At 44.7% G+C, this 26,319-nt stretch overlaps 8 protein-coding genes across 9 annotated transcripts; 5 read left to right on the top strand and 3 right to left on the bottom strand.

Moving 5' to 3' along the window:
• Positions 1 to 1,022: 1,022 nt before the first annotated feature.
• On the top strand, positions 1,023 to 1,399 carry DFL_006406 (uncharacterized protein; the record flags this gene model as incomplete). Its single annotated transcript, XM_067635826.1, has 2 exons — positions 1,023 to 1,063; positions 1,114 to 1,399. The coding sequence occupies 2 exons, from the start codon at positions 1,023 to 1,025 to the stop codon at positions 1,397 to 1,399; spliced, it is 327 nt and encodes a 108-aa protein (XP_067490217.1).
• Positions 1,400 to 1,485: 86 nt separating this feature from the next.
• Positions 1,486 to 2,172, bottom strand: DFL_006405 (uncharacterized protein; the record flags this gene model as incomplete). The annotated part of the gene is made up of 1 exon (XM_067635825.1): positions 1,486 to 2,172. One exon carries the CDS (start codon positions 2,170 to 2,172, stop codon positions 1,486 to 1,488), a length of 687 nt encoding a protein of 228 aa, XP_067490216.1.
• A 3,206-nt stretch (positions 2,173 to 5,378) lies between these two features.
• DFL_006404 (uncharacterized protein) lies at positions 5,379 to 8,046 on the top strand (the record flags this gene model as incomplete). Of its 2 annotated transcripts, XM_067635823.1 has the most annotated exons (4): positions 5,379 to 5,402; positions 5,607 to 5,732; positions 6,027 to 6,098; positions 6,184 to 8,046. In XM_067635823.1, the coding sequence occupies 4 exons, from the start codon at positions 5,379 to 5,381 to the stop codon at positions 8,044 to 8,046; spliced, it is 2,085 nt and encodes a 694-aa protein (XP_067490214.1). The 2 variants fall into 2 exon arrangements, with proteins under 2 accessions (XP_067490214.1, XP_067490215.1); XM_067635824.1 differs by lacking the exon at positions 6,027 to 6,098.
• A 690-nt stretch (positions 8,047 to 8,736) lies between these two features.
• Positions 8,737 to 9,529, bottom strand: DFL_006403 (uncharacterized protein; the record flags this gene model as incomplete). Its single annotated transcript, XM_067635822.1, has 2 exons — positions 8,737 to 9,314; positions 9,391 to 9,529. The coding sequence occupies 2 exons, from the start codon at positions 9,527 to 9,529 to the stop codon at positions 8,737 to 8,739; spliced, it is 717 nt and encodes a 238-aa protein (XP_067490213.1).
• A 1,298-nt stretch (positions 9,530 to 10,827) lies between these two features.
• Positions 10,828 to 11,457, top strand: DFL_006402 (uncharacterized protein; the record flags this gene model as incomplete). Its single annotated transcript, XM_067635821.1, has 2 exons — positions 10,828 to 11,055; positions 11,119 to 11,457. The coding sequence occupies 2 exons, from the start codon at positions 10,828 to 10,830 to the stop codon at positions 11,455 to 11,457; spliced, it is 567 nt and encodes a 188-aa protein (XP_067490212.1).
• Positions 11,458 to 13,936: 2,479 nt separating this feature from the next.
• Positions 13,937 to 16,216, top strand: DFL_006401 (uncharacterized protein; the record flags this gene model as incomplete). The annotated part of the gene is made up of 2 exons (XM_067635820.1): positions 13,937 to 13,990; positions 14,612 to 16,216. The coding sequence occupies 2 exons, from the start codon at positions 13,937 to 13,939 to the stop codon at positions 16,214 to 16,216; spliced, it is 1,659 nt and encodes a 552-aa protein (XP_067490211.1).
• A 3,069-nt stretch (positions 16,217 to 19,285) lies between these two features.
• DFL_006400 (uncharacterized protein) lies at positions 19,286 to 20,485 on the top strand (the record flags this gene model as incomplete). The annotated part of the gene is made up of 1 exon (XM_067635819.1): positions 19,286 to 20,485. One exon carries the CDS (start codon positions 19,286 to 19,288, stop codon positions 20,483 to 20,485), a length of 1,200 nt encoding a protein of 399 aa, XP_067490210.1.
• A 2,568-nt stretch (positions 20,486 to 23,053) lies between these two features.
• On the bottom strand, positions 23,054 to 23,867 carry DFL_006399 (uncharacterized protein; the record flags this gene model as incomplete). Its single annotated transcript, XM_067635816.1, has 3 exons — positions 23,054 to 23,058; positions 23,114 to 23,474; positions 23,679 to 23,867. The coding sequence occupies 3 exons, from the start codon at positions 23,865 to 23,867 to the stop codon at positions 23,054 to 23,056; spliced, it is 555 nt and encodes a 184-aa protein (XP_067490209.1).
• Between the last annotated feature and the right edge of the window lie 2,452 nt (positions 23,868 to 26,319).

The following is a 26,319-nucleotide window of genomic DNA, read 5'->3' as shown; positions in this document are numbered from 1 at the left end:
GTGTACGGTAGAATATCCAAATCAACCACACTCCATTCAAATCCTTACTAGCGTACCCCCCTCGGAACCTACTTCGGGACATGACAGCCTTCATGTATATAGCATTATCAATACCGGGTACTAATCGCATTCAAATACCCCAATCGAGCCACACCATCCCGCATAGAACTGTTTATATCGGCTAAAACAACGCGGAACCCCTCAAATGCAACAATGACAGCTGAACATACTACATTCGTTAAGGTTCCAAGTAAAGTCGACGCGGATGTAACGTGATGAGAAGTGTACTAGCGTTATATTCTATATAGCCTTATGAGATCCAGACATGCAAGAAGGAAGGGTATATTTGCATATATTTTTTTTCTTTTCTCAGGTTAATTCAATTATGCCAGCCGAGGGATGTTTATGGGTACGTTTCATTCTTCTGTGGGCTATAAGGCTGGGTTGCGTTTACCATCCTTTTCTTTTCTGCTCATCTAGTTACTGTATTTAATGAGCGGGGAAGTAGGATGATATCATATATCGGGAAACTCAGTAGGTCAGGAAATCGGTGTTCTTTTCTACTATGAACTATAGTACCAGAGGTCCTGCGCTCAGTACGAGAGGCCTCGAGGCCGCAGGTGGGGTCCGAGGTAGTCATAATGTTAAGAAGCTATTATAATATCAAAGTTTTTATATACATATAACGGGTAAAACGGCACATTCTTTCGCGTCAGATCTGAAGGTGCAATCGGGGTTATACGTTAACCGGTTGGTATAAAGATAGAGGGGGAGGGCTTTCATTTTTATTAACGACGATCAATCCTTTGTTGTAGCGGATGCAGTTAACTTGGCTCTTGGGTGTGGAGGAAAAGATATTCGATTCGTTCGTTCACTGGACCTCGTCGGTATCTCAACAGTCGTTCGTTCTTTCTTTTACATCCCGGGATTCGGATATTCCTTTTTGGTTCTTCTCTCGGGGATCAGTTGACCATCTTTCCCACCCGCTCATTACTCGAAAAGTTGATCTATAACATCTGAAAATGAAATTCACAATCCCTTTCCTCTCCCTCCTGGCAATAAGGTACCCTCCCTCTCCGCCTCCAACGATACCGATTACTAACCAAAAACCAGCTCCATCCCTTCAGTTGTAGCCTACGGCTACGACTACGGTTATGCCAATGAAGACGACAAACCATCTCCACAAACCACCAAAACAAGAACAATCTTCAAAACGAAATACATTACAAAATCAAAATGGGTCACAAGATATGACACCAGATCGGTTTTGTTTGCAAAAACCACCACCGTGACAAAGTATGTAACTGTTACTGCAACTGTTGATGGTGGCAGTACTGGGGGAAAACCTAATGTTCCCGAGGAAGAAGAGGATGATGAGTATTCGTATGGGTATGCTTGATGGGGAATATATACATAATTGATGGGTTTGGGGGGGATTTTTGGGGTTTTATCAGATTCTGCTAAATGTATATACAATTTTATATCCTATCGATGAGGATTCAAATCCTCAATATGAATCGTCAAACCTCCCTTCTCGCTCTCCACCCCAATCTGAATCACAAACTTCCTCAACTGGCCCTCCCCGGGAACCTTCAACAAACTCTTCTTCGACCTAAACCTCCTAATCCACTCTTCAAATTCTCCTAATGTCATCCCTTTCACCTTCCCAATCACATCTCCCTCCTGTACTAACACCTGATAAGACGAGCTAGCTCCACAGTTCCTATTCCTTAAATACTGTAACCTCAACACCCCCTCCAAGGGTTTTGCATCTTTGGTATCTGAAATGATCAATGGTTCGTTTTTATGTGCAATAAACTCTTGTGTACTTTCTAATACTCCCGGTGGGATTTCATATTTCTTTCTAGGACGTTTTGAACCGCTTAGTTCTATTTTTTTAGACTTGGAGTCGATGATACGATGGAATGCGCCGGTACAGTTGAAGAGGGCGGAGTGGATTAGGAATGGGGTCGAGGAAGGAGGGGGAGGGGTTAATGTTGTGCACCAGTCTTTGTAAGGTTGGGTTATCAGGGGCGGAGGGCGGTAGAGGAGGGATTTGAGGGAGTCGATTTTGGATTTCCAGAAGGTGGAGACGAGGCGGAGGGTTGGGTATTCGGTTGGAGGGGAGGATTCGAGGATTAAGAGTTGGAGTTCGGGGGGGATGGAGGGCATTGCTGGTTTTATGAGGGTTGTGGGGTTTGAGGTTTTATATATGTAGTTGGAGGCTTTGTAGCAGCTTGATGCTCTCGAGACTATGGGTTTAGAGGCTTTGGATTCTTTAGATAGGCCTATATATAACGAAGATTACCGTTGGAGTTTACGTTTGAGGTTTCGCGACGGGATCACGCGTTTTGTGTCGAGTGTCGTGGATAATTGGGTTACACTAACTCGATCGAGTCAGGAGAAGTACCTGCGCTTTGGGTCATAACGTCATGCTACACTTGTTGAGATGGTATCTTGAGCTCGAAGGTATCATGTTTGATGCCTCCTCAGGGTGAATGGCAACAACGAATGGTTCTAGAATTCTCTTGCAAGAATGTTGGTCGTACCGCGGAACCGGTTTCCGTGGACCAAAGATTCGATCGATTCGCTGGTCCGCGTCACTTGATCCGATTCGACACTCCATCTGGTTGTCAGGAACAAGGCTGAGTTATTACTTCAAGAAAGACTAGCCGACTCAGCTCAGGCGTATATAGACGGAACTACCTCTGAAGTTTGCACGAACACTTTTCCTTCAAGAGCCTTCAAGCCCGAAGCTGGAAGAATCCTGCAAAGGATTATAACGAGGCGTACGGCGCTCGTTTGTAATTAACTTGCGACACGGCCTACGAAATTTGAATTCTGATCGCACGGATAATTCCTAGGCCACGTTAACCAATCTATTTTAAGCATTTCCCCCCTTCTCCGCCAAAGGGCTTCGCCAGAACTTTGCATACTATGTAGTAAGGCCGTCGGCTAGAGAGGCTGCAAATCGCGAGTGCGGTGGGACAATTCGCATTAAATTCCGAACCTTCATTTTTTCTTCTGATTTCTTTTTTGATAGGAGGAAAAAGGCCAAATTGGTCCATAGTTTGCCCAGCGCTTGCACAGGGTCTTGCGATTGGTCGAATAGCCATGACTTGCGGGTGGATTCCCAGCAACCTGGTGGAGATCCCGTTCAAGCAGCAGGGGAGTTGCCGCCCGTCGATGCCAGGCTTCGATTGGCTGAGATGTAATCTTGGAAAAAGAGACTTGATTCTCATCGTTCCCTTTCTTCGTATAGAGGTAAGCTTTTTTTGGTTTTCTTGTTTGTGAATAGAAGAGTGAAATGAGGCCTTGACTCGTGCGAGCGAATGGAAACGAGGCGCTCAAAGGTGGCAAGCCTGGCTCTTTGCAGAATGATTCTGCGAGCCAGGGTTTCTTTTTGCTCTTGGGATGAACTGAAAAGCTGTTGGCTGGAAGTACCAATGTCACGATGCTTGTCAAGCCTATAGAACCCCGTGATAGGACTCACCGGCGGATGACGAGTGCAAGCTCGTAGCGCTAGAGCTAGCTATAGAACCCTCTAGCATTGAGTATTACACTTAGCCGTCCATGCACTTGCACTTGCACTGCCCATCCGTAGCCTGGGATATCCAGAACAAGTGACCTCTTTCACAAGTATTTGGAAGTTCGAAACAGCTGTGCATATTGAAGCCGAACCTGTTAGCCAACTGTGGGAAAGGTTCGTTAAAAGTTGACTTGTTTGTGGGATCAAATTGTGGGGTTTTCTAGTTTAACTTGGTTTTCTGTTTTCTGCTCGGAAGGCGCATTTTAGTCAAGGCGCTTAACCGCCGCTGCAATTTCATGGAGTTCAATGAGGTAAGCTCTAGGAAGAAAGGCAGCTGCCTACAAGGCTACGCCGGACGATCACCAAATATATTGTGAAAAGCATCCTGTCTGTTAAAAGTCTTGTACTGCTCCATGATGGTTGTTGGTAAGAGAACAGGTGTATGATATCGAACAAACCCTGATCTATAACTCCAACTAAACCAACTCCAACACCGCTTCGTCGAACCACCTTCCCCGCCTATTTCTGCGACGCCATCGCTCCGGATCAGATTCGCCCACGGCCTCAAGAAACCACAAGAAAATCTCGAAGCATCATCGAAGCCGGTAAGTACAGTGCTGTGCAGAATTCGAAGCTGTGTGCGGTTCCAGCTAGCTCGTTCGTTGTCGCTGTCGGTTGGCTATTGTTTGCAAGCCCACTCCGCCGAATCAGCTGGGCAGAAGGCAAAGAACAATCGTCATTGTTCACGAACCCTTGTCCATTCGTCTACCGGTGCTGTTGTGTCAGTCAGCCCAGCTGGTGAGATCCCTGGTATTTCGACCAGTCAGAATCGAGATCCAGGACTGTCGAGGCGCCGACGGTTTGGGTCCGGACGTTAACGTTGAGGTCTGGCTGTCTTTCCTCACATAACATCCAACGGGACTCTCATGCATTGTATTCCAACCTATTCCTACTCTTACCTACATACATACCATATACATACACCTACATCCAACTCCACTTCTTACGAGCAAGCCACTACCAACAATAACCACGGCCACTGCTCCTCCTCCTCTTCCTAAGATTCGGATCTGGATTCGGATTCAAATCCAGATTCAGATTCAGATACACGAGTCTTTTTTCTTTTGTATCCTTTCTTTAACCAGCATAGCTCCGTCGTTCCGCGTGCTCTGCTTCCTCTCCATCCTTTGACTCCTTCCGTATATTTACTCTTGCCCCACGTTCGAATTGAACGACATTTAAAAGCCTCCTGCTTGCCGCCAGACTGCTAGCCAGTGCCTGGATCTTCTTCGTTCTGATACACTTTATCGCTCACATTGACAAGGTACCAGCATCGCTGTCAGGGATTCTGCATAGGCCACGCTGCATGCTCTGCATGGTTAAAAGAGGCAAAAGTCATCATCCGACCAGCTGTTTGATACATTACATTACATCTAGCACTTGCACTTGCAGAACCTCCGCTGCCTTCGTTTAATTCATATTTCTCTCTTTTTCCTTGATTCCATACAGGAAAGAAAGAAAGGATCTATCCTTTTTACTAACCAACAGTTTTCAAACTGTCGAATCACAGGCTCGCTGGTTCGAGCTAACCGCCCTTCTCTTACGATCCCTCTGCACGGCACTGCATACTCTCTACGTCTCCGTCTCCTCGCTCTGTCCAACTGGCTAGCCTGAATTACTCACCCGGCAGGATCACCGTAACTCCGTTCAGCGCTGTGTAGATCAAACTACTGGAGGTCTCTTCGACAGGACATGAATTAAGGAGGAAGGAATTCCCAATTCAAGATCCCCACACACTACTTTCCCTTCTTTGGCTTCTAAAACAGAAGAATTTGGAAAGCCGTTGACCATGGAAGCCGCACCTCTCACAAGGGTACGTACCATTCATTCCTTAGTTTTATGACGACGCCTGGCACCTGTCTGGCAGGTGTTCGGTACCGGAGATATTACGGAACATGTGTTCGAATCAAACCGAACTGGAGACATCCTACAGTCAAATACAATACATCCTTTTTCGCTGAATCTTGAAGTCTGAACTCGACTGACTAACCAACTGACGTTTTCGATACCGCCTCAGGCTCACGCACACGCTTCGAAAGCCACCCACCAGCAGACCCTCCACAACTTCAAGCTCGCTTCGCAGGAACACAAGGACGCTGCCGAAGAATTCGGAAAAGCTGAGCAGGAAACCCAGGACCCTGAGGTTAGTTCTTCATTTCGCATATTTCTGCCGTTTCAAAAAACCTGGGACAGCCTTTTTTCCTGCATTTCGCATTCTCGAAGGGCCTGTCTGGTACCGAAAGCCCCTGCTCGTCCCGGTTGTACAAGTCGTCGTTCGTGGCTTGAATGGGGTGTGTCCGGTTCCAAGATCTCGGACCGCCCATAAAACCACCTCACCGCACCCACTTCGGACTATTTTTCGATTCTGCATGTAATCTCATTCTGTACTCGAAGTCTGTTCGCAAAAAAAAAAAAAGTCTGATCATATATTATATAGTCTCATACCCCCTATTCGACTTCTGTCACTTATAGCAATTTTGTATCCTTTGGCGAGAGCATTCACAAGCTGGTCAGCACAGTAATCTCATTTAAATGACATTTGAGGCTTCGAACTTGAAACACGCTAACAATCTGTATTATTTCGAAACCCACAGGCTCTTCGAACTCTCGCTTTATTACAACAGCACCACCGGGACCTATCATCTAGATTGCTGGCATCTACAGTCCAAACCCCTCCAACTCCTCCTCCAAACCAAACATCATTTTCTACCAAAGATTCAACAATGGCGAAACCGGTAACAACCAACGCCACTACGTTTTCCCCGCCTACGTCACCCAAGCACCGGCCTCCACCGTTGTTCGGGCCGGAGTCGAGCAAGCCGGAGTCCCCTCAGTCGGATAAGCCTAGGATGTTCTTCCAACCATCTACACCGACCACTCCTAGCACTTCGGATAACCCATCTCACCCGTCAGGCACGAGGAAGATAGCACCACCACCGATTCCACTACCTTCACCCACATCCATCACCACCCAAACTCTCACATACACCTCCATGCGAGATGGTCCGGTTCTACCTTCTCCCAATCCGTTCCAGCTAGCTCATGAACTCGCCAATGCCAGAGGTATCCGTTCTCCGGTTAGAGGCCGAAGTCCAGCTGCCACAGGCAACGACAGGAATTTCCTGCAAGTCCGTGAGCCAGAGCCCGGTGCCCGTGCTGCTAGTGCAGGTGGGACGGTGAGAGGGACAAGCCCGGTGTTACTGAACGCACCACCGAAGAAAGAGAGAAGAAAGTCAGCCAGTGCAACCAGTCCTGTCGTTGGACCGAGGGAAGCTCTTCCTTTTGATGCATTTAAAGGCCCAGCCACTGGCGAAGGACCTATTAGACCCGCTGTGAAGGAGTACGACTCTTCTTCAGCTAGGGGTACCAGTCCCAAACCGCCAAAGCTGGATATGGCCTTCACAAAGTTCTATAGTCAGTTTGAAGAGTATATAGAAGCTGTTGGAAACCCGCTGGCATACGCCGGGCTACCATTGAATGGAGACATGTCGAGCATGGACCCAGCGTTGAGAAAAGCTGTGGCTGACAAAGGTGCTGCTGAGAGCTTTTACGTCGTGCCGACAACCGGTGGTACAATGTCGTACGCCGGTATCCTGACCCGGAATCAACAACAACCTAGTGGTGATAAGAACGAACCTGCAGCTGCTCCCACGGTAGGGCAGGAACCAGCCGACAAGGTGATCGGCTCGAAGACTCGAGAGGAGCTGGAGTTCGAAAATGCTCAGCTAAGACAACTTACCGACATGATGGCGCATAAGCTACATACATGGGAGACCAGCGCGAAGGTCAATGCTGCGAAGATGAGGGAGAGCCTGCAGGTATTGAAGGAAACGAGCCACAGCAGCCCGGTGGCAGAAGAGTCTGACCGTGGATTCGGAAAATTGAGGATGGGTGGACGCTCGCCGTTGAGGTTGGGTGGTGCTATCGGCAAGACGGAAACACAAACCTTGACATTACCGGACCGACAGACGGAGTCCGAATTGCCTCCGACCCCAAGGTTGGCGCCCAGGACACTAACGCTTCCCGGACGAGGTGCAGCGGATGATTACGAGCCTCCAAAGACCCCGAGATTCGGTGGTGGATTCCCTAAAGATTTTGATGACGATAAACCGATCAAGTCGAATCGTGCTCTTTCGCCGAATCCAGGGAAGGCTAGAGGTATATCGCCACTCCCGGGTTCCTCGAAACCGAGAGCGTTATCGCCTGCCCCTTCAGTTTTGTCGGAGAACCCAACTTTCGATGAGCTCCAAGCCGAGGTTGCGAGGTTACGGCAACACGAAGCCAAGATCTTGAAAGAGAATGACAAGCTGAAGACTGTTGTGGGAAAGTACCGGGATCGGTGGGAGAAGTTAAAGGAAGGTGCCCGCGCTAGGAGAGCGGAGCAAGAAGCCGGCGAAGACGGCGAAAGCGTCAAGTCTGAGGCTCCAGACGCCAAAAGCAAGACTTCTGCGGATTAGCTCCTCACATACCACTTTACCAACCCTTCAACATTAAATATAATTATTTTTGTTAACGTCGTTTACGACCCTCATTTCATCCTGGCGTATATCGGTTTTTGTCTCTTTTCATTCTTCCGTTCGTTTCTTTTGTATACCCCCCTTTTTTTCCTTTTTGGCAGAGAAAGTCTGGTTTATGAGACTATGCCTTGTCCTCTGGCTATCATTTTCTCCAGTAAGCCTTGACGCATAGTATGCTTCTGTCTAAGCTGTGGGGCAGAGAGAGTTGGGCTTGTATGTCAGACAAGTTGGCGAATATCTTTTTAGAGGATGGTTTTTGTTTCTCCTTATCCGTATTCTTCTCGTCTGCCTCGTTCAGGCTGGTATTCCTACTATTTTACATTCTTTTATAATGTTTACCTTTGAGCGTTTTATATACTTTACCACCTTCGTTCTTTTTTCTCGTTCTTTTATAAAGATGTAATCCTTTGTTCTTTTCTTTTTTTACCACAAGCACAAAATACATGCATGCATAGATTGCTTTCTGTTTCCAAGTATTTCTTTTTATTATTTATCTTCTTTTGTGTCGGTTTCTAGCATATCATCAGAGGAGTGGTGTTTTATCTCCCTTCCTTTGTTATTCTTTGTACTTATTGAGAGTAGCAGTAGGTGTAGTCTCTATTATTTTATACCATCTTCAAGATATATTACTCATTTCCTCCCCCAAACCACCAAAAAATTAAAATCCATCTCACACTTCTCCTCCCCTTCCTTACTCACTGGTTTCCCACCCGTCCACTCCCCGAGCCACCGTTCAACTTCCTTCCTCATAACCCACCCGACCTCCACTTTCCCCTCTTTAAACCCCGCGTTTTCCACCAACTCTTCCATTTCTGTTTTTAAAAGACCGTGGCGCTCTACACCATCCATTTTATCTTCTGGATGAAACTTCCTACTCTCCTCCCCAACATTCTCAAAGTCCGTGAGACAGATTACTCCCCCCGGATTAAGTAGTCCATATGTTAAATTAATAAACCCCGAGAGGTCGGGGATGTGGTGCATTACTAAGTTGGAGATTATTATATCGAATTTTTGGTTTTGGAGAAGGGGGTCGGAGGGGGAGGTTATTAGAGCGCAGAGGGGGGTTATGTTTGTGGAAGAGGAGAGTTTTTTGGTTAGGGAGGAGATCATGGCGGGGGAAGGGTCGATTGAAAGGATTTTGGAAGCGTGGGGGGAGAGGAGGAGGGAGAGGAGGCCGGTGCCTGCGCCTAGGTCTAGGAGGGTTGGCTCTATATATATCATAATTTATATATGTTAAAAAGTGATAAGCGAACGGGGGTAGATTTACGTATATAGAGGACGTACTGTCCGGATTATCGAGAGATAGGGAGGGGATACGGGCTAATATTGCAACGTAGGCGGAATTTGTGGCGGATTGGACGTCTGGGTTTAGGTCCCAGGTTTCGGCTTCGGAGTTGAAGCGGGCGGTTGAGGCTTCCGTCATCTCTTCTTATGGTCGACTGGATCGAGACAAGTCCAAGTTCGATAAGTCGATAAGATATTTATATATGTTCTTAGACCGGGAATACACTGATAGGAAGTATTTTAAGGTAGGAGGCGTTATATCTTGTGGATATCTGGTATAGACAAGGAGGTACCTAAGCACTTATGTATATATAGGATCTGGAAACCTGGGGTAACCATCACTGTGGGTAAGCATCTATGGTTGTTCGGGTAAGATAAGCTTGTTGTGGCCGAGAAGTATCCGAACGGCTGATCTAGTTAGCTTGAGAGTAGCATTTCACCCGATCTCGATTCCACAAATCTCAGAACTCGGAATTATCAAAAGCTTCTTCATAAGTATTCGATTGTAAGATGCATTGACATCAGGATATATAGTTCCGCATATGCATTCAAGATATCATCCCAACAACCACAAAACCCCCCCTCCCCCACCCTCCAAACTTCAAGTATCTCACCAAATTCCAATCCCCAATACCAATTCCCAAGCTTCCAATGCACTTCAAAGAGGTATTATACCGTGGGAAAGCATTTTTGTCATTGTTAATATTTCGTTTGTAAGGACGAAGAGACTTCGTTCAGAGGGAGAAGAAGGGCGAGGAAGAAATCTTTGGAGGTGGGCTGTTATTATATATATCCTTCAGCCTTGAGGAGGGTGGTTAGGTAGATGTATTGTGAGAAGTGGGGGGTACATACGGATTTACACCGTATTCTGAGAGGTCTTCGTCGAATAGATCGATATCCAACGGCGTATTGTCTTCGGGAGAATTCATTGTATTTATCATATTTTCTTGTTATCCTGTAATCCCCGGCTTCTTCATGCATTCTTAATATTATCCAGGCATCCTTAGTTTACGGTATCTGATATATAAAATACCAATAATAACTGTAATCATGGGATTGCGTGTAGTCGTGTGGGGTGTAGAATATTTGATTTTATAGCTACTCCTTACTTATTCACCAAGTATTTGCCTAATTATCAGCAAGGGATCCAATGTGAAAAACAGATACCATCTAGATCTTCGAGCTCGTTTTTATGAAGTGGTCGCGTGTCATGTGATCTTGCATGATATGGTGTTTAATGTTTGTCGACAATGGTGATGAGTTGAGCGACAAGGACAAGGCATGGCATAGAACCTTCGCGCAACATTCTTCCTAGTACTTCCAAATCCTCATCCTCTTTTACCAAAAAACAGGATCTCCTGCGAGGGATCCAACTTTCTCAGATCAACCTTCCATATCACCGTTACCGCTCGATTCACGAGATATAACGACCCCACCATGTCAACATCATCAGCCCCACCAGACCCCACACCCGAAGAACTCAGGGCTGCCAAAGAAAAGGAACAAGCCGAACAAGCCACCCTCCCCTACAAATGGACCCAAACCCTCGAAGAGGTTGATGTCACCGTATCCCTTCCACCGGGTACACGGGGGAGGGATTTAATTGTTGATATCAAGCTTACTAGCTTGAAAGTCGCGTTGAAGGGGAAGGAACCGTTGTTCGAGGTTCGTCATCTTGCCTAACATTCCCGCTACTATCTTTAGTTACTAATGGATGGATATTGATAGGGCACCCTCTACAAACCCATCCACCTCGACGACTCAACCTGGTCAATCTCCGATTCCCTCCTCGAAATCCATCTCGACAAATCCAACAAAAAGGAATGGTGGCCGCACGTGCTAACTCACCACCCAAAGATCGATGTATCCAAAATCCAACCCGAGAATTCAAAATTAAGTGATTTAGATGGGGAAACTAGAGGGATGGTGGAGAAGATGATGTATGATCAACGACAGAAGGAGATGGGATTGCCGACCAGTGATGAACAAAAGAAGATGGAGACGTTGAAGAAGTTTCAACAACAGCATCCGGAGATGGATTTTAGTAAGGCGAAGATTAATATGTAGTTTTTTTTTTCATAATTGGCTTCTTTGGTCTTGTAGTTAGTTTGTGGGCTTACATAGCGCTTGGATGTTATGAACGACGGTTGAATATTAAAAACATCCACCAATCATATTCTGGAAGACTGTCACCAGATTTGATACATTATATTACGGATGATTAACTGGAAGACGGCATTCCCATAAATTCTCAACATTGTTGTACCGTAATATGAATGAGTATTGTCGGCTCGGTTCATGAAAAAAGAATGTTTAAACTTTTTGTTAAATTGAAACGCCACAGACATTTGGATCCTCCATGCGATGCATGATATATATCGCCGACAACGAACGCGAAAATACTAGCATGATGTTTATTTGGCGATTGTAAAGACCAATACTGCACTTCCTGTCGTCGTGGTGTTCAGGTGTTTATGTCGTGAGGCTTCTGTTGCTTCATATAACTTCGCCCGAGCATATAGCAACAGCGATACTAATCCAATATCAAGATCTGCTATATACCGTAATACTGACCGTAAGAATTACCATTCTGTCATTCTTAATATCAGTTTTAAAGCTGAACCTCCAAAATCTCGCCACTATCTATCGATGACTTCTGGCATTCGTCCCCTTCAGCCCGAAATTATCCAATTTCCTGCCCAGAAAAATCAGGTGTCGCCAGGCGGGCCTGTCAAAAGGGTAAAAAAGGGCTGCCCTTGCTTTGTACTTGGCCCAAACAAACTGGCATGGGTTGGAGGCGTTGTTTTCAGCTTCTGTCGATGGCATAATTGTAATATTACTTTTCTCGTAATTCTGATCCCGCAATCTGTTATCGCTGTCGAGTCGGACGAGAGACCGAATTATCGGAAGATGCCGAGCCAGAATACAGTGCAGCGTTGCAATGTTGGCGAGGGTGTTTCCCCGCATGAGTAAGAGTTTGCATTGGGCGCACCAATTGTGTCTCTGGAAGTCCGGCCGCAGTGATTATTTATATCGATTTGTGCAGGGTGGCGGAGACAATCGCTAGACCCATACCCTTGTTCAAGCTAAGGTAATCCAGAGCGACAAAGCTTTCGATTGAATCATCGGTTTCCTTGGATAAGTGCTGGTCGGTGGCACTCCGTGGTGCCTTGGGTTAAATGATAAATGAAATTAAGGTCAAAAACTCAAAAAACTGGTTGCCAAGATGTGTAGAGAACCGTAGCTTTGGGTGTCTCACATTCGTTTCCGAACCTTTTAAGGAAAAAATTTATGAATGGGATATGTCTAGTATCACCAGTTCCCAGTGGTTCCAGGCTGTTAGGCGTTTAGCCAGTATGTTGATATTACGATGTTGCTTCTTGGTATATGCAGTTGGAGAGGATGCGGCAGCCTACATGACGATATGTTCAACGGATTGCTCTCCGAACTCCGGATTTCTTTTCTCGAATGACTTCTTTTCTTTCGCAATAATGTCTGAAACTTATGGTTGACGGCGAAAGTGATTCTATTGGTTAGATTTTTAACTAAAGTTTAGCGGGAAAGAAAGCTTGCAGGGTCCCGCTTTTTTGATAATACCGCGCGATCCAACGATGCTCGGAAAGAAAATAGGGGAAACGAAGGAGCTTCTGCTGATTTTTGGGACTGTCAAAAGCGAAAAAAAGTCCACCAGCTAAGCTTTTTATCGGTAGACAAAGATAGGAAAAGATTTTCATAAGAGGGGATGGGTTAACCCTTTGTTTCATTTTTCTTCACTTCCTTGTTATCATTTTACTTGTTGGAAGCTGTTTAACTTGAAGCTCTCTTGTTTTTGACAGTTTGGATGGGATTGTGGAACCGCAGTTTTCTGACGCACTGGCAAGTTCCTTGGATACTAACCACTCATTGGCTCGCCCACATTTTTTTTTTTTTTTTTTTTTTTTTTCCCCATTACTTGCGCCCCGGGGTAACTCCACACTATTTGGTCGATTGTGGTTGTGAGCAGTACCGGCTTTGTATCTGACAGGTTTCGATACAACGTTTCGCACAATCTTTCCTAATAGAGCTATAAGCTGAGCGTTATATCAACGACGATATTTGTATACGTAGATACTTTCTACTACATATGAGTCTTTCCGAACAAAAAAAAGACGAGGTCCCACGAAAAAAGAATGAAAAGGACGGGTCTACGGGTTATATATTTCATTTAAACAATAAAACACCTCGTCGATCATTAATATTCGGCCAAGCGCTTCTTTTTCGAATTCTCTCCACCTTTTCTTTCCCCAGCTTTGTGCGACTTGGAAATTACATACGGGGTCCGACACAAGCAACAGCCAACCACACCTTTCGTTAGAACAAACCATTACAATACCCTTGGAAGATTGAAATGCTAATCGTGCAATCTTGAAGGGGACCCTTCGTTAACGATTACGATTACGATTTCATTTTATAATTTTCAGATTACTCAAAAATAAGCTTCTACCCCGTTTCAGCGATTTGCTTACTATTCGTCCGTCCAGTTGGAGAGTTGGAAGGAAGGTCCATTATGCCGATAACCCTGGCACACTCGTCTACTATCGGAAAGGATCAGAGCTCTGATGTAAGTAAATGTACCCTTTTTCCTTGAGAGAAAATATCGGTTTCTGACAGGCAGAGATTCATCTGCCCATGTCATGGCCAATAAACCCAACCGTGCTTCGTTTGGAAAATACAGAATGAGAAAAAGATTCCAAGGAACTTCATCCTCGGCATGCATGCATGCATACATAACTTAAACCCCATATCTTTTCCCTTATGAATAAGCAGTCCCTTCTTTTTACTACAAATCCTGTCTCTTCCCTTGTTTCTTTGCATTTCCTTGTACCTGTTTCTGTCTTCAGCCGGGCTGCAGGTTAGCATCGTGTACTACCTTACCTTACTTTATCTTGTATCATTTGGCTTCCACCAACGGTTTAAACGTTTAACAAGGAGGTAGCCGGCCAGAACGGTTTTATTCTTCCAAATAGCCGGAATATATTACCGAAAGATCTGAGTAAGCCTTGATGGCTTAATATATATTTCCTCTTTTATTTGTTTTCCGGGCTTACTGTGTCACCGTATTTGTCGGCGGCGCGCTTCTGTATCGTTTTTCTTATATCTCACTTTTCTTTATGCGTCTGCATTCCCAATATCTCCAGCTTCAAACATCCAATAAAAAAGATAATTACTAACAAAAATGAAGCTATCCTCCCCACCCGCCGCCCTATCCTTCAAGCTCCCTAACACAGACCACCAAGAACTCCGTCCACCACTAACACCCTCAACCGAAGTCGACCTTCAAAAGTCTTGCGCAAAATTAGTCCAATCCGCAGGTTACTCCAGATCCTTCCCCACAAATTCAACAAATACAAATACACAAAGAAGGGTTAACGGAACAATACCCGTGATAAGAAACCATGCACGAACACCTTCAAAAAATGGTAATAAAACAGCTGCAGCGGGACATAGAAGAGGTGGGCCAACCGTGAGGTATGAGAAGACGGTGGCGTCGAGGTATGTTCCGCCTAGACGGCCGGCGCCTGAGAAGGCTTTACCGGTGGCGAGGAGGGTGAAGGTTAAGAAGGAGGAAGGGTCTGAAGAAGAAAAGGAAGGAACGGTGGATGAAGTGGAGAATCTATATATTGAGAGGAGGTCTACGGAGAAAGAAACGAAGTCATCGGATGGAAGTAGCGTGGAGGAAGCAAAGAGTAAAAAGGGCGTAAAGAAACTGGTTAACGTGATGACGGGGTATATACGATCTCACGACATCTCCCCCCACTCCTCGCTAGCAGCATCAACCGAAGGCTCACCATCTCGAGAAAAATCAAATCAATGGGAAACTTTACAAGTCAAATCTTCAAAGAGAAAGGATGGAACTACCTATATCGAAGCTCTTCCCGAACACCTCCATACCAAGACTAGCGGTTCCGACGAAGACAGGAAAAATACGGAATTAAAACGGAATATTTCAAAACGTTTGGGCCATGCGATGAAGGAATATGTTAAGCCGCCACATGTTGATAGGTTTACGCCTGAGCCGCTGCATGGTGTTTCCACAGCGTCGCCAAAGGAAGACTCGAAAAAGGCGGAGCAGAAGAAATATAGGGTCACAAAGGCAATGAGAGAATACGTCAAGCCCTCACCTATAGACATCACAATATCAGAAGAAGAACCACCTTCCCAAACCTCAAAACCCGGGAACGAAAAGACACCAAAATCCACAAAACCGTCACCTATCATCGAAAAACCAACTTCCCCGGCGTTGACGGCCAAGGACCTTCAAAAGTCATCAACAGAACCTACACCTTCCAAACCTGCCACCACAAACAGCCATAGCCACCACAATCCCTTCCGTCTACTCCACGACTACGTCAAACCATCGATGACAGACCTACCGCCACTCCAAACAAACATCCCCCAAGCATCTACCCACCTTTCCCCAATACTGCCCTCAGAAAGAAGACCCCTAACTCCCCAAAGGTCACAACCTTCAATGCACTATGTCCCACCCAAGATCCGGCCAAGAGGTAAAACCCTCCCTTCAGACGACAATAAACCATCTCCAGACCCAACGTCACCAAATATTCCCTCAACAACCACACGTCAAGGACCAATCTTCGGCGGTGGATATCCAGTAAAACAAGATCTTTTAACTACCACTACACCAGTAGGAGGAAAGGATAAAGAAAACCGAGGACCGGTGCCACCGGGGTTCTTTGGTAGGAATCCAGGTGGGAGTGGGTTTAGGATACACTTTTCGAATTTTTTGAATAAGCAGAGGAGTGATGGGTATGATCAGTTGGAGTGAATATGAATGTTTATGTATTTTTGAGAGTGTTGGTGAATGGGATAAACCCTCTTTTTTCTTTCTTTTTCTTTGTTGATTTTCGTATGAATGTTTTTGATGGCTATTGGTATTTTATTGCTATTATATATTCCCTTTTCTGTCTTTCAGATCTTATGGTATTTACTTATTTGTTGATGAGGTTTGGATATAACGCGCGGGACAAGCGGGTGTGGTGCACGGTGGGGTTTTTTTATGATCTTTTTCTTTTCGACATTTATTGTCTTAACTAGTTACTATTGTATTCTCTCAAAGGATCTTTATGGATCCCACTGGAAGGAGATTCGATTCTTTGAACATAATTATAACTCTTAATTCTTTTCTATACATTCATAAATTCACAGACATCAAGATGCTTACGTAATTACTTATCATAAGTAATATAATATTGATGGAGTGTCATCAACGTAGCCCTGCAGCGTCATTGCAATATCGTTGTTCAGATAGTATCGTTATAGTAGCAATATTACTCTTTAAATATGTACAATTAACTGCTTGGTTTAATTTGAATACGGCTTTGTTAACAAAGGAAGAAAAATAAATAAATAAATAAATCAAAAAAAAAAAAAAAAAATCAAAAAAAATCAAAAATTCGTAACCAGCCCTCCTCCCAAAGTAGGTGTTTTGGCCACTTCGGCTCACCACATTATAGACTCGATATGCACCTTCACTTTCGCGGGCATGCATGAACTTGCGTATGCCCGCCAGTAGCAAAACTACTCTCCAAAAAGATCCTACGAAAAAAATGTTTGAAACATGCGGGAGGGTAGCCTCGATCCTAGGCGCTGCTGGGAAGGACCATTGCTTGATTTACTACGCATGCTGTGTAACGTACCCGTCTGAAATTTCGAAACTAAGATCTGAAGAAAGCCATTCCCGAGGAATCGAGGCTAATTCCTGAAGCAAACCGATATCTAGCCGACTGGTACTAGGTATACTTTTTCATGTCTGATGTGCGACCCGAGATGCATGATAAACATTTTGGGTTCTTGGGGAAGGGAATTGGGAGGCTTGTTTCAGGGCTTATGCGGTGGAATGTGGTATTGTGGGTGTTTACATATACCGTGTGAGTGGGATTAGTGTATACATGTCGTTAGTATTCACCTATAGAGATGTGACTGGTAGATAGGCTTGTAGATTTAAGATCTGATATCATGGGTGTTTACTTCCAAACTCCGTTTTGTTTCATTTGTGTTTATCTGTGGTATTTTTTCACAGCTTATAATTAGGACTGCATCAGAACCCCCAAGCCTCAAGACCAGATTCTAGAACCCCCCCCAAAATCTCACCTCTCAGTCCTCCACAAACCCGACATCCCTTAATCCAGGAAGTCATATCCGATTACAACATAAACCTCGTGTTTGACATTCTCGCGATTCTGATGTACATATTGTAATTATAATTTATGGGGGGGATGATTGACACCTGATGATGACACCGCCCATGCAAGCCACCGCACGCACCACGAAATGTCGAAACCCGCCTCACACACAGTTAGCCAATCAACCCTTGAAAGATTGACGTCTTTATATATACTGCTAGCTTTGACGGCTAGTTATACCGAACGCTATAATATATTAAAGAAGGTTCGTCTAGACTAAGTTAGCCCTGCATTTCTGACTCAATCATGCATATCTTGTGCCTCCGTTGAGACGCGGAGGATAATATTCTATATTACCTGTATTTAAGTAAGTACATATTACCACCTCGAAAAACGGAACGCCCGAGAATACATGCATGCTTCTCGTCTACCCATATAATCGTTTTCGACGTTTGAAACGACAGAACCCCTTAAGATAAAAAAATAAAAATACGTCTTACGTAGGAGGAACGTTCTAGCTCTGGGGTTTCTAGTGCTGTGCATGTGCATAAACCGGTATGTATTAGATGGTATCAAGAACTGGTGAATCCCATTACTAGACCTTCTTAGAACTACTGTAATCGATAGTTAGTACATGCAACTGACGAAAGAGGGTGAAAGTAGCCTGGATCGAAGTGAAAGGATGGAAAAACGCCTTTTCGTTCGGCTGGCCGACGGGGATGCAAGCCCCTCCATAGCCCACTCAATTTTAGCGAAAGAGTAACGGCTGCCAATCCCACAAAACGTTTCGTTCCAGAACAGGAAAGCCGAATCCCTCATAGCTACTGTCCTGTGTGCGCCTGGCTATCTGCGTGTGCATGATGGGTTTTTGGTTAATGACGAGGGAATAGGGGAAAAGGTGCGGGAAAAGCCACAGTCGTGCATATAATACTATTTTTTTATGTGTCTGGAATATCAAGCCAAGAAGACAAGTATAACCGAGCACCTCATCCGGCTGGATCGGTTTAACTGACGTTATGAGTATTGAAGGGGGGCTCGGAGGAGGAAGGACGTAGACATCTGCACGAATGGAGTCCCGAAATGGCTAGTACTTGTTCAGCCTGGTATAGCGTATTAAGACCGTACAGTCGCCTATTGGTAACGGTCTAGTCTTGGGGTCCGCTTGGGAAAGGAGATATTTGATACAATACGGTTTTTTACGTTTCAAATTTTCATGGCAACGGATTAGTGGAGTATATCGGAGGGGAAGCTAGGAGTGATTATCAGATCAAGGATTTTGGGTTATTTGGTAAGCTAGTGGTGCTAGTGGGGGAGTGGGAGGAAGAGGAAGAGGATTTATAAAAAGAGGTTCCCGCCGCCAGCTGGATACGTGATAGTTGATGGATCATCCGAATCTAGTCCGTCGTGGGATAGTGTTTCTGGTTATTTGGTATATATATTTAATATATTATAACTTAGTTTTATCGAATATATACTTGAGCTAGACCACTCCGAACTTGCAGAGTTTAGACTTCGAGACTCTACACTGAGGGTTTTGTTATAAGCGCAGTCAACCTATATCGATAATATACCCTAAATATCTACTCTACGTCATATAGTGAGGGGAATACATCCAGGTAAGTTTAATATCCAGAGACGCTTTCGGACTCCTCATTCTATATATACTAACCTAAGATTATAAAGGACTACAAACCCTCACTTTACCTGTCAACATGGCAACCCCACTACAATCTCGATGCGAGTTCCCCGGCTGCGATAAATTCGAAAACCTCCAAGCCTGTGAATACTGTCAATACGTCTTCTACTGTTCCCGAGAACACCGTCGCTCCCACCTCTCTCAGCACAAAGACATTTGCACAGAACTAGCAACCGCCTGCTCACGCTACCGTGCCGAATACCGAAAACTCAAACGATTCTCTGGGAACAGAAAATGCCCCAGCCAGCCGTTCAAAAACGCTATCGGTCGGTTTACGGAGTTCCAAGAAACACAAGATTATAGAAATGCGAAGAGAACGGTGGTTGAGGTTTTGCTGAAGGCGGGGACGAGAGAGGCGCTAGAAGCTTGTGTTGAGCATGGATTGGAGATGCATAGGTTATGTTGGAATGGGGCTTCGGTTTGGTTGAGGAATCAGACGCCGTTGTATATGATTATGCTTGGGCGGGATCAAGATGCTTACGACTTCAGCAAATGGTTATTCATGGATGATGAGGATAGGGATAGCTATTCAAAAGATGCTATCCATTACAGTCGCCGGGATTTAGAAGATCTAGTACCGTTCAATTTGGTGAATGGTAAACTAGATTCTGAGATCTGGGAGTCCGTTCAAGATCCCTTCGAACCGCTCGACTTTATCCGCAAGAAGATTCCAAATGAATACTATTGCTTGAGCATGATCTTGATTAAGATCATGCTGTTGCAGGATATGAAGGATCTCGAGAATATGAGAGTTCTAGAAAAGTTACCGGTCCTGCAGAAACATGAGGAGATTTTCGACTTAATACAAGATCAAATCCCGTCGACGGAAGTTTTCAGAAGAGATACAGCGCTAAGGACTCTGGATAAGGAGGACTTTGATGATCTGAGGGACCTTTTGGATCAACATATAAACCGACTCTTTGTGATTATTGGTGGAGATAGGTTTCACTTTTGGACGGCAATGCTTAAGAGAGGTGGGCCGGAATATAGACCATCGGATGAGGCATGGTATAGGATGTTTGACAAGTTACCTGGAGCATCACAGGTTATTCAAAGCCGGTTAGAGATGGCAAGGCAAGGAGACCAAAGGTTGCTGAGGTTTTGTGACTGCAGTTATCAAAAGTATCAGAGAGGAGAAATATCTAAGGGCTTTGTTTCTTGTAACGCACAGAGATGTTTCTTTGGGAGAAAGATTGAGAGTTACTGGGTTGGTTAGTTAATCCATCGGAAATTGGTTAATAGAAGGTATACCGGGCTATATATAGTGGGAATTGGCATGGTAATGGCGTTTGGAGAATGGGTTTCCTTTGCACAGCTTGATGTTTCTTTGTTTAGTTTTTTGTCGAAGTAATTTTCTTATAATCTTGAGATTTTACGATAAATGATTTTAGTATAATTTAATCTCACTGATTCTAACTTGGCACTTTGAAAATAGATTTGAATATTGTCTGTTCTGGCTGTATGACAATCCACATCTAGCACAAGACGTAGACTGCCTTCGACACCACTGTGTGGTATTTTGTAGGCATCCCGTGTTGTTCGCTTCCGAGAACCCAGTAATATTCACAGATATATTAATTGTTTTCAAACACCTCTCCTTGAAGTTTCATAAACTTCGGGGAACGCCTGGGAACTCGCAATGGACGTCTATGTAACTTTTTAAAAATAGTATTTCTGTATAATTGGTCTCGTACCAAGGTTCATAGCCCTAGTTTGAAACCTGGATCCGACGGAATATCTTAATGGCTCTATGTTAAACGAGCCGATGCCTAATATCACTCGAAGGCTTTAGCTAAGTCCTTGTGGGGCCGAGCGGGACGCTACCTCGTGAATGCATGTCAAAATTAAACCCCGGATTTCTGGATTGAAATCAGTAGCCGGTAGTCCGCTGGTCGTCGTACGACAGTATCCTATGACTCGCGTATCCATGTGACCATATTTCTATGTGCTATTGGAAATAGGTGTTTTGCAGAAGCTGGAATTAAACGAAGATTCGGGTGGTGGCCTAGGGCTATGAGCTTTCGGAATCGAACTCAGCAATCCGCAATTCTAAGATCTCATTGCGTTTTTTGGTGTCTGGGTAGAAGAACCTATTGATAGACTAGTATTAGTGAGATATTCTCAATCTTCATATTGCGACCTCAAAATTCATGGATAGTCTAGACCCTCGAGTTTACTTACAATGCTCTCGTTAAGGTAGGATCAATGCCGCATCTGCAGCTCGTTCTACACCTTATCACGCCCCGGTTCTCATTCTCACTAGCCAAGTTTTCGACGGTGCATGGACTGTTAATTAAGATACGGCAGAGATCCATTTCCACGCTAGGAATAAAAAAAGTCTGGCGAATTCACGAAGCTACTTCGATGTTGATCTTCGAAAGCCTGCATCACCTTAGGAAACGTTATTGTTGGATCGAACCAGGGTCAAGGAATTCGCTGCCGTGCATGGAACTTGCCGCCTCGAGAATATAATTCAAGTCATCTATCGTATGAAAGTGTAGTGTGAGCGTATTAGAACCTACGATTAATGAAGCCAGCCGTATTTTTCTAGTGATTCTAGGTATGCATAGCATGGTGGCCTGACGTTTGTGAAGATGACACTATTTCAGGCAGATTTCTAGAAGTCTGGTAGGCCTAACATCATTGGCGGAGCAGCTATATCTAGTCCGATGAAAGGAAAGTCATGCACATATCTGGCTTTTATGCAGAGGATAATAGCCAAACTATCCCGCTAGTAACAACGGCGACCTAAAGCATTTCGTTGTCAAGAAGTCTAGAAACGATACAATTATCAATGGCGGCCCAGTTTGCGGTATTAACACCAATTATAGCCATACTTGCAGAACTTACAATGTTAGCTCGTGCCATGACAAAGGAAGAAATTATGATCGCTACCAAGGTATCGTTAAAGGTAGCGGATCTTCGAAGAGTTTTTGGACCTAGCTAGGTTGCCGTCAGTTGCCTCATTTCTTCACAATTAATAGCACCTAAAGGTTAACGAAAAGTATAGAGATGCTGGTACCACGGTGCTTCCAACCCGTATCCAAATATTTACTCGAATCTTGAGTCTCGTTCTATAATTTAATGGTGAGAGTTAGTTTTTTTTGGCTGTGATGATATGCAAGGTTAGCCAAGCTCGCGCGTGAGAGCTGCTAGATGGTTTTATTATTTGGTAATTTTACTCTTACATTCGACGATGGATTTTAGATAGTGAGGAATAACATTAAGGTATATGCAAGATACATCCACCATCAAGGTGATAACATGTTGCTTGTTCCAAAGGTAAGTATCTAAGTGCCTTGACGCCGGCATAAAATCAAAGAGAAAGAAGAAAAACAGAAAAAAAGAGGAATGATACAGGATCGCCAAACCTGTTTTACCCAGAAGAGATATATAAAATGACTTTGCTGTACGCCAGAGGTATAATAAAATGGTCCCAATCCAAATGTAAAAAAATGTTTTCCTAACCGGCTGGTGAAAAAAATAAAATAAAATAAAAATACCAATAAAAAAAATAACAAAAATAACAAAAATTTCCCTGGTATCCCAACTCCATTACTTATCATAATGGTATTACCTCCACCCCATTCATTAAAGTTTCATATTGCAAGGAGCGTATGATGGCTTTAATATTCTCTGATTCCTTCTGTGTTGAGAATATCCGTGATTTTCATGATGCTTTGTCGCCGTGGCGACATTGTAGGCGACATATTGCTATCGAATGATGATCTGGAAGATGAGGAGGGTGGATGATGGGAAGGATCATAGTGATAACCATCCTTGCTTATTCTGTAGTTTGAAAGGTTATCGTTATGGTCTGGAAAGTAGACTGAGTTCCGCCTACTATGACGTGGGCTCACCCCCCCATAAACCTCCTCAGGAACATAGATTGACTGTCTCCGGGAGCTTGGCCGTGAGGTCATGGCTGGGGGGACTGAACCATCAAGATCAAGCGACAAGGTTCTACGTTCTGTTCTCGTCATCTTATTCACCAGGGCGTGATTTCCTCGTGTGTGGTTCATTATGAGCCAGCGTACGTAGCTTTTGAGGTACTGTCTTTCTTGGATGATTTTGAGGATATCCTCTTGAGATGCGATCGAATCTATGAGTCGAGATAGATGGGTTTCTTCGATGAGCGAAGATTTCTTGAATCTGTCAAGATTGTGAAAAGTAGTGTAATGTGTGCATATCATAGACACGATTTTCTATGGGTGTGGTATGTCAGCGGCTTGATCACATTGACATCCCAAGTAAGCACATGTCCAAGTACCGCCATGCCTGAAATTCGAACTTTGTACCACCCCCCCCCCAACACAACTCCTGGGACAATTGGAAGCACAAGATCATTATGGGCCTGGCTGAAAATGCGCTTTTTGCGGTGCTAATGCATATGAGTTTAATTTAATTACCTTTGTTCTATGCCAGAGCTCCGAGTGTGGAATTCCAAGGCAGTCTCGAATATCGCTTGCCGTCTCGTTTTTCAGAAACCGCTCGAAGTAGGAAACTTCGCTATCCAGTTCGTCTCGTCGCTGCGGGTCTAGCGTTCGAACAAAAATCGTCCTCTCAAGTTCTTCTAGACTCGGTCGAAGAGTATTCATCACGGGGTATTTATAATGCTACCGTACGTGGCTGGATTTTCTACCGGCTTTTGACTGTGATGCAGTGTTTGGATCCAGGATGTCGATTGGAGCTACGTTACACTTTGTGGGGTATCGACTTCGTTAATGAGTTTCCGCGAGGATTAGATAAGTTATATATAACAGATCGGCAAAAAGAGAATTGGAACTAAAGATTGATGTTGGATGTGAGCATAAGATGGCGCCCAGGACCGAGGATTTGGGTGGAAATTTATGTCCCGAGCCCTAGGACCAACGGAGCCTCCTAGGCGTGCGTGGGTGCCTGGTTTTTTTTCTATTTGAAGCCCGGATTTATCTTGTCTCAGACCCCCCAAAAATACAAAGTGGATGGGAATACTTCCCCTTGCAGCGGTATGCACCTAATGTTAAAGTGAAATCGATCATGGATTGTATGTTATGAAAAGTACACAAGTAGGGATCCCTTTCGCTGGTCACTTCGAATTACGTGCAGTTGAGAAGTCCATACATATCAAGGATACCTGCTAACTAGAGCTCGAACCGAAATGGCGCTTAGGCCCGCCCCGTCGGACGGCGTTCCTGCAAATGCAAGCGAGCTATATGCAGGTTGAGGATCAATTCACGTCCAAAGAAAAAGGGTTTGTCAACAGTTTCTACTAGGCTGCAGATGCGTACCGAGATTTTAGAGACGCCTGATCTAGAGCAAGGGATGCGCCTCGATCGAATCTGATACATGGAAGTCTAGAACGGTCGATTTTGCAACACACTGTAACTTCCTTGGTGGATGTACCGTTTGTTTTCATGATGTTATGTTATATCTGCTTCCATGTTACTTCATGGCTTTCGTAATATGTAATAATGTCATGTGCATATTGGGACCCGCCTTGGAAGCTGGGAAGCTGCTTCCTGGTTTATTGGATACACCACATATGCATAAAGTCTATATATGTCAGCATTCAGTACTTTACAGCTGCGTATTCGAAAGTACATGAAATCCTCGTTCCATCATCACCGGATATGGGTTGAAATCGACGGTTCTGAATTTGGCTTTATTCGGTCTCCATCCCTTGTCCCAAACTGTAATGGCCCTCGAAATGAGCTTCCCGACTTCCTGAGTCAGTTTCAAGGTCGCTTTGGTGTCGAAGCTGGTCCTTGGAGCCGAACCGGGGTAACTATCAGCTGATGGCAGGAACGCCATCCGCTTACCCGCCATCCCGTCTCTGACTATCCTATCTTGACCTTTTCTTTTCAAATTCCAGTCGCTGGCATTTGGGAAAGTTACACATTAGTGGTCATGAGTCTCGAATTGATGGTTCTATACATCCGAGTACAGCATTGAAACTACACCAAATAGTCCAGTGATACACATATCATATATCTCTCGAGGCCTCAAAAACTAATCGCCTACCCCATCCCTACGTTAATAGACTATCCCTGGCCTGTGCTTTAGCGCGTCTAGTATATGAAGCTATCCCCATAGCTTCCAATAAGCTCCCTGCGTCGACCACTCTACTCCATTGCCCCCTTCTTATGCAAAGTCCAAAGTCGTCTTGTTGCTGCGCTTGCATCCAGTTGCAGCCTACAAGCTCCACGGGGGCCTTGTTCCACTTTGAGCCTTTGTTGCCTTGCCTGGTAATATAAGACAAGGCCCTATTCGTCTCCATTGGATTAAATAACTGATGCAAGAGGGTGACCCAATTTACGGGAAAAGCCTCAGTCATCATACCAAGCAGGGATCCTGTCCCCAAAGACTGGAATCAATGAATTGTCCCACCGGATCAAGTGTCCAATGCCTTTCCTTTTGGGCCAGAACCTGCCTTTCTGTGTTGTGACCAGAAGCGTCTGTGCTCAAAATATCGAAAGGATCCTGGCCCGCCCTAAAAAAGGACATTGCCTTGGCCCCACTAGACTCGGGGAACATCTCGCCAAGAGCCCGATGAGACCGTCGATTTGTCGATTGGTTGGATGATAACGGGTACCGGAATATCACGATTGTTTCTTCCTCCGTCAATTCCGCGTCGCATGGCTCGAATTGACTTCCCGCATCCAATGCCTGTTCGATCTCGAGTGTTTCGCACGGGAACTCTACACCCATCCAAGGGTGGAGTCTGCTTGATGTCTGGACTCTCAGCCTGACGATATGATGCCCTTTTCATTCGTAATCTCGACACCCAATTCTCGACCATCTTGATCAAAGGTACATAGTAGTAGAGATTTCCCGCAATTACTACGGAGCTCACTTCCCTGGGCATCCAGACCACATAATTTTTATTGAAGTTAATTTGCATTTGGTTATGGTTATTGTAATGTTGCCAGATAAGTAAGGCGGGTCGCGCACAGATGCAAGCAATTATACCGAAGGTTCCGATTCCGAATATTGCAATGATGAAGAATCTCTGGAGATGGGAGACTTTGGCTTTCCATATCATATGAACCGGTACCGCAAGGACAAGGA

Source organism: Arthrobotrys flagrans (genome assembly GCF_004000055.1).
Source record: "Arthrobotrys flagrans strain CBS H-5679 chromosome Unknown unitig_9, whole genome shotgun sequence".
In the NCBI taxonomy this organism is placed as follows: Eukaryota; Fungi; Ascomycota; class Orbiliomycetes; order Orbiliales; family Orbiliaceae; genus Arthrobotrys; species Arthrobotrys flagrans.
This window is presented reverse-complemented; position numbering and strand designations above follow the sequence as displayed.